This window comes from Carya illinoinensis, chromosome 2, assembly GCF_018687715.1.
Source record: "Carya illinoinensis cultivar Pawnee chromosome 2, C.illinoinensisPawnee_v1, whole genome shotgun sequence".
NCBI classification, from domain to species: Eukaryota; Viridiplantae; Streptophyta; class Magnoliopsida; order Fagales; family Juglandaceae; genus Carya; species Carya illinoinensis.
In genome coordinates this window covers 36,313,163-36,320,610 of record NC_056753.1, presented here as the reverse complement: position 1 = coordinate 36,320,610, position 7,448 = coordinate 36,313,163, and the positions used below count along the sequence as shown (strand labels likewise).

Genomic DNA, 7,448 nt, shown 5'->3' with positions numbered 1-7,448 from the left:
AAGAGGAATACAGAACTTAGAGCTTTAATTATTACTATAACTTTACCCGTCGAGGGATATTACAAGAGGTTTGTCGATATACCTCATCTACAAAACCTCATTTTAACCAACCAACCCCAAATTACACATTTTTCCCGGCCACCGTCAAAGCCATGGAAGAACTTTCCCCACTTATTTTACTAGAAGATGGCAACCATCTGCCATCCTCCCCACTACTATTCTTTCTGTTGTTACTTCACCTAAAGCCTACAACACAAAAGCTGGCAACGTCCTAAAAATGGCTGGATCTTTCATTGCACTGAAACTACTGCACTCCGATTCTTCGATTTCCTTGCTTACAAAACCACAATACCCATATATCCTATCACAAACTTCTACATTTATACTACTGCTTGCTGTGTCCGACAAAACAAACCCTATCAAGGAGAAATATAGGACTAATTGCAGGGTCAATATGTCCAATCTCGAGGCAGGCGTATTTCATGATTTAGTGACCCCTCTGGACCTAAACTTCGTCTTTGCTGCGTCAAGAGGGCATTCGCCCGGGACTTAATGTAATCTACAAGAGAAAACAAAGCTTAAGACATGCAAAGTCGAGCGACAGGTCATTAAGATTTCGACCTTATTCCAAAAGATCAGTTACATAGAAAATTTGATTACCGTGGTCAAAGGTAAAGCCTGCATTGAAGCGTGGCTGAGCGTGACCACTAATGTCATCGAAGTTCAAGTTCAGCGCTTGAACAACCTTGGCCGGGACAATAACTGTTGGACAACCTGGGAAAGAAAACAAATAAATGCTTTCTTTTGGTTACAAGCAAAATAGCCCAAAACAAATTCCAAAGAAAAAACAAATGGTCCAAATCTAAAATACCCAAAAATCACTAAAATCTATTCGGGATATACCTGATTTCTTGCGAATGTCCGGAGCACTGCTGTACCTACGGGGCAAGAAAACCCCAGTTCCAGCGCAGTCACTCTTCACGCCAGATCCTCCCCGAAAAACGGCTCGCATGCTCGAACCAGAGTGCGATGATGGTTGTTTTTTAGGTTGAGCATGTAGTGAAGGCCATGCAGGCTGGGGCACACTCAGAGGGCGCCCACATCTTCCACTCTCGAAGCCAGTATTTCTCACTCTGCTGTGGATCTGTTCCGGTTCTTGCAGATTCTGCTCAGCTGACCAGCACAACTTCATTTGGTCTTGCCTCCCCCAGATTGAAGCTTCGGGCTGTGGTTTCAGCACCCGGTCCTGCCTTGCATGTTGAAACTACAAACACAAGACCCACAACGAAAACCAAAACAGCAACAATTAGAATTTTTCTGAGAACCCCAGCTTCATAAGAGCTCTGAAGAACTAGAACATAACTCACCTGAGTCACCTGAGGAAGATTGTGAGCTACACTCTGGTTGGAGTACAACCCAAAGTAGCAGCTCTTCTCCGTGGAAACTGGAGTTGTACTCATAGGGGGAGCGAGAAGACCTCTACTCTGGTAGCTATTTTTTGGCGATTCACCGCTCATTTTCAGCCGCGCAACCTGCCCAGCCGCTGCGTATATGACATCCAAAGCGTCGTTACTAGCACCAAACGGCGTCGTTGGCGGTGATGGGACCTGAGAGGGGCCGTTTGAGCTTCCATTGCTCGAAACCGCACTTCGACCTGACCAGCTCCCGATTCCGCCCAGAGTCGATTGAGGTGACCCGGCCATTACCCACTGAGTCAAAAAATAATCCGTATCACAACTCGCTTTCTATAAACCATGATATAAAGTTACAAACAACAGGAGAAAAAAATAACCTCAGGTTTGTTCCGAGTCTCTCTCCGAAAAGCGAGTTTCTGCGTTTCGTGAAGCGAGGACTGAGCCAGGCGGCGAGTCAATCCGGCAAAAAAATCCTCTTCGTCGCTGCTCTCGTTCTCCGTCGAACCGGCCACAGACTCAACCGGCGAGCTGAGGGACGAGTGAGGACCAAACGAATCGAACTCGTATGGAAACTCGGTGGGAAAGCAGAAACTCGGTCCGCTTTTGAAGTTTTCCCGTTCCATTGGAACGCCCGTTTTAGTCTGAAGCTGAAAGGGAAGCCAGGCCTCAGGGTCGGCGACAGAGTCGGCCATGCAAAGCCCCAGAGAAATATAAAATGAAGAGAAGGAAACGAAATGGGTATGAGGATGTTGCTGGTTACAGAAGATTTAATAATAACCCAGCTGCAGCTGCGTTTAGCTGGGTTTGCAGGATGAGGGACCCAACCAAAAGCAGGAAAAAGTAAAAAGTGAGGAAGAAGTGTCTCTGAGAGAGAGAGAGAGAGAGAGAGAGAGAGGGAGGGAGAGAGAGAGAGTGTGCGAGGTAGCGAATGTTGAAGACAAACTGCTTTTATCAAGTTTGGGGGTCTCTTCGAGACAAAGTTATAAAAGAAAGAAAATATGAACACGAGAGACAGAGGGGAAGGGGGAGGCCAGAAACGTGAAAACAACTGGAAGGAATGGCCCACTGAGTGAGGATTTTTGTCCTTGTATGTGTAAGCCGACTGGCATGCCATTGCCCTTTTCTACAATGGCACAAATACACAACTTAATTAATAAAGGATAATTTGTATATTAAAGTATGATATGCAATCTTTTGAACTACTGGACATTCTTAATTCTTGTCCTTTTTCATTCAGATTGGTTTTCAAATTATGCACCTGCCTGGCTCAAAACAAAGGAATTTTACTGTCCCAGCTTCATTCTTCTTCTTTTTTATCAGTTTATGCAAAACATTGTTTTTTGTTTTAGTGAGATGAATAGATATTTTAAATTAAATTTAAAAATCAAATAAAATATTATTTTTGATAATATTATTATTATTTTGAGATTTAAAAAGTTAAATGTAGATTTTAAAAATTAAATTATTTATTATATTTTATATATAAATTTTAAAAAATTATAACAATAAGATGAGATAATTCATCAATCCAAATAGCTGCTAAGTATAATTAAATTAATCTTAAATTAATTATTGATGAAATTTTTTATAAAAAATTAGCTATCTTATATATTGAAACACATATCGTAACTTATTTTTTCACAAAATACATTGCAATTTGTAAATGAATTTATGACTTTGTTTTATGGTTTGTCTTTGGCTATTCTTTTTAGGTCCTGTTCAGACATGCTGTTGACAGAACATTGGCATTTGTATGTATGTTTCAAACTTACTGAATAGTGGGCATTTAAATATTTTATCCGGCCGCGAAAAAGTGGACATTAGCATTCGAATCGAAAAATACCAGTGATTTTGTCGTCTTATAATTCATTCCCAAAAGGTCCAACGATAAATCTATCATCCCGTCCTTTTGTCGTCAAAATTTTTGTTTTAAATTTAATGATTAAGAAAAAAATTTTAAATATATTGATATAGTTTTTATTTTTTTAAAACATTAAAATATATCAAAATATATGATTTTTTTTTAAATATAGCAATGACAACAATAAACAGTACTACTCATGCAGCATGCTATCACCACTCCAGGTCCCAAAAAAAATTTAAGTTTCTCATTTCTTTTTTTTTTTAAAGTGAGGTGTGCAACATTTTTAGCTTCAGTAGTTTTTAAAAATTTATTATATTTTTAAATTGGTATATAAATTATACATCTACCGATTTAAATTTTTAATTTTTTTAAATTAAATTATATTATATAAATAGACGAATTGAAAACAAAATCTTTCAATTTTCACTTTCTAAATAGATGCCAAAACAATTGCAGAAAGTTCAACCGTTAACTCTATTCCATTTAAGTTCAAATTATTTATAAATAAAGTTAAATAATAATAATAATAATAATAAAACTTCAACTAATTGCTTGCAGGAATGGGATTATCCAAACTGTATTTTTCATGGTCGATATTTTAAACGAAAAATTTAGTTTCAAGTATAATTACATATTAATATGTATATTAATATAAAGCGATTGGTTAAAAAATAAATTTTATTAAAAATAATATTAATTTAAATTTTAAATATAAAAAATTAATAATAATATACATATTAATATACGACTTTATTTATACGTAACAAAATTTTACTTCAAAATAATGAACGATGAGGATTACATTTCATTTTATGATGATTATATTACATAATCAACTTGCAGTTGTTGAACACTTACATTTCGACTTTTTTGTCGTAAATATTGCTCACAAAATTCCTAATTTTATAAATAGATAAATACTTTAATATAATAATATTAGATAAAAGTGAACTATAAACTGAGAGTTTACCTGATTTAATGGATACATTATATTATAAAATAAAAAATTTCATAAGATGTGGTTTTATAAATTTAACGACGGGGAGACAAGATGACAAATGGGGTGGCGGGGGCATTGTCTTGTCGGCGGACCCCACAGCACTAACAACTTTCCTTTGGTTTGGGCTTTTTTGTTTTTGTTTTTTTTTTTTTAAGGTTTTTTTGGTACCTGCAGCCAATAAGTTCACTGGCTGTTTTTTTCAATTACCTCTTTTATTTCTTGTAGTATGCATTATTATAATAATAATAATAATAGTAATAATAATTGGGGTATGCTTCTTTTTCCCGCAACGCAATCCTTTTTAAAAAAATAAAAATAAAAAATTTCCCGCCGAAAGCCGAAGTTAGACCCATCTTGAGTCAACTCAACCGTCGCTTTCAAATAATGTCTCCATTTTTCTTTTTTCCTTAGCATTTTGTATTTTGCTTTTTTGAGAAATGAAAAACGCCTTCACTTATTTTTCATAACATATTACACAATAATATTTTATTAAAAATTATTATTTTTATGTACGTTGTATTTATTAATTTTTTAAAGATAATGTGCAATACTTATATATTTTATAATTTTAAATATAATTTTAAATTTTAAAATGATGGATATTTTGGTAAATTATTTTATAAAATTAATATCACCTAAGAAAAATATCCACTTTAAAACATATATTATTAAATATATTGTACAATACGTTGCGTATATCTTTACTCTTGGGAAATATGTAACGATATATTACACATTGCACAAGAATTTTGGTTGAGGAATTTTAGAGGATGTTTGGAAAAAAAAATTTCATCTCAACTCTTTTCATTTTTAAATATTATTTAAATACAAATATTTTTAAACTAATTATTATAATTTTTAAATAAAAAATAAAAATAATATTTTAATTTTATAATATATTTTATTCAAATTTTTATTTCTTATTTTTTAAAATCTAATAAATACTTAATTCAAATTATCTCAATACTATTTACAAGCTATGTTATTATTATTCAAAAAATTTTAATCTTATCTATTTTTTAAATATTCTCTAGTCGGAACTCATAAGAAATTAATATTAAAAAAATTTGCTTTAACATTATGTTCTGTATTAAGGTGCTTGCTTTGAGATAGTCAAAAGGTGGTTTGAATTGTTGGGCAAGTTTTGTATTTTGTATTTGGGACATTTGGAGTGGCTACGCGGTACTTGTAGTTGTTGATTTTTACATTTGTGGGAACTAACTAGTTTGTAATTTTGTAACATATCACGACTAGTTTTGTAATTGTGATGTCCTATATTATTACGACCACCTACCTCTCTGAGAGTCGAGACATGTTTTTAATTTTTTTGATAAGTCAAGACATGTTTGGACTATATCTCAAGCTTCTCTCTCTGTAATCTCCAACATTTTTTCTACTCCTACTTGTCCTTTATAAAAACTCTGTTTTGGCAAAGTTTTATTGGGTGCGGCCAGGTCCCTTGTGTTAATAACAAAGATGTTGGACTCGAAAATCCTTCATGGTTTCTGTTTAATTTAAGGGACCCCACAGATGAAAAGGATCACGACCCTTCCGTACTATATCCTGTGCCAAAAGATGGCGAGTGGTGCCTCACACCATACCCTTGTCATTGTCTTTGAAATTTGAGTAACGTACGTAATTCCAAAATTTTGAGTATGGTGGTGTAGGTCCTACATTCACATGCATGAAGGGACAAATATTGAACAGGATTGGAGTCAAAGATTGGTTTCAATCTGATCAGAAGAATAATGTGGGGATTACCTTTGGCAATCAAGTGGGTCACATGGGCAACATGGAACGCACGTGTGGGCCACTTCTCGGCGTTTGTTGGGACTTTAGAAAACTTTAAAGATCTTTAGTGGTCACTTGCATGCTCAGTGCTCCAACACCCCATCCATCTAAACACAAAACGGAAAAAACTTCAAAAGGAAATGGGGTTAAGAAAGAAATTTATGCCCTTTAATAATATTATGACACGTATGCTTTCTTATAAGAGATAAAAAAAACTGACTATAGATAATGGCTCTCCCATACACTTTCTCCGGTCGTTATTTCTTTTTTTCTTTTTGTCTCTCCCTTACTAGAATCCTTCATTTAAATTTTCTGAAAGTTCGATTTTCATTTACATCATAATATAATTAGTACAATCAATTCACAACAAAAATAACCCAAAAAAAAAAAAAAAACTAAACGAGTGTCAAAATGAGGGTTTTTTTGTGTAAATAATTAAGGATAGAAGAGACACCAGTAGGGACAACCCTAGAGTCTCGCACATCTAGAACTTCGAATTGTTGGATATTAGGAAGTCTACCAAAGAAGCCATCAAAGCTCACATCAAGCTTTCTTAGCATCCTCAAGGAGCAAGGCTTGAAGTTATTGGTCTCATTGAGACATGACAACCTTGTTAGGTTAAGAGGTTTTTGTTGTTTAAGGAGCAAGGGTGATTGTTTTCTCGTATATGATTTTGATCCAAATGGGAATTTGTAACGATATCTTGATTTAGACGATGGAAGCAACATAAATATGACTGGTCCAGGAGGGTTTCTGTCATTAATGGAATTGCAAAAATTCAGCAATTTCTATTCCTTTAATTTATTCAAGGCCATTTTCTTGAATCTCTTGCAAGGATCCTGCATTATATGGATATGAGAGAGAGAACGAGTGAGGGAAGAAAATACGAAGTCGAATTGAGGAGAGAGAGAGAAGGGGGAGAAAGAGAGACAAATGAGGTGTATGGGAGAGGTAAACTGCAATCGGTTTTATTTTTTGACTGGGAGAAAGCATACGTGGCATAATATCGCTGGATGGTGTAAATTTTCTCTTGGCACCTCATCCGTGTTTCTCATAGAAAATAGGCAGACACCTGATCTGGTCAATTGAACAATTTTTAGGGCCAAGGAAAGAAAGTTGTACAATTATATCCCGTGCAAACGATCATTTGAATAGCTTGTACGAAAAGCTATCCATTATAATTTACAAATTGGGATAGCAATAATGGTATTTATTTGTTAGTAGTGTTGCATTATAAATAGATTATATAAAAAAAATTTTATAAATTGAAGTGATTTTATATAATTTATTAGATTTATTCTAGAATAAAAATAATTATAGTGGTCAAATCAATATCTTATAATTTAGCTCCGGAACAAAGTCAAAAATCAAGTTAAGA

At 34.3% G+C, this 7,448-nt stretch overlaps 1 protein-coding gene across 1 annotated transcript; it reads right to left on the bottom strand.

Annotated features, from left to right (window-relative positions):
* LOC122301451 lies at window positions 1-2,353 on the bottom strand. Its single transcript, XM_043112822.1, has 5 exons — window positions 1,793-2,353; window positions 1,368-1,709; window positions 904-1,264; window positions 661-774; window positions 1-559 (listed from the first exon to the last, which is right to left on the bottom strand). Exons 1-5 carry the CDS (start codon window positions 2,105-2,107, stop codon window positions 450-452), a joined length of 1,242 nt encoding a protein of 413 aa, XP_042968756.1. The 5' UTR covers window positions 2,108-2,353; the 3' UTR covers window positions 1-449.
* Between the last annotated feature and the right edge of the window lie 5,095 nt (window positions 2,354-7,448).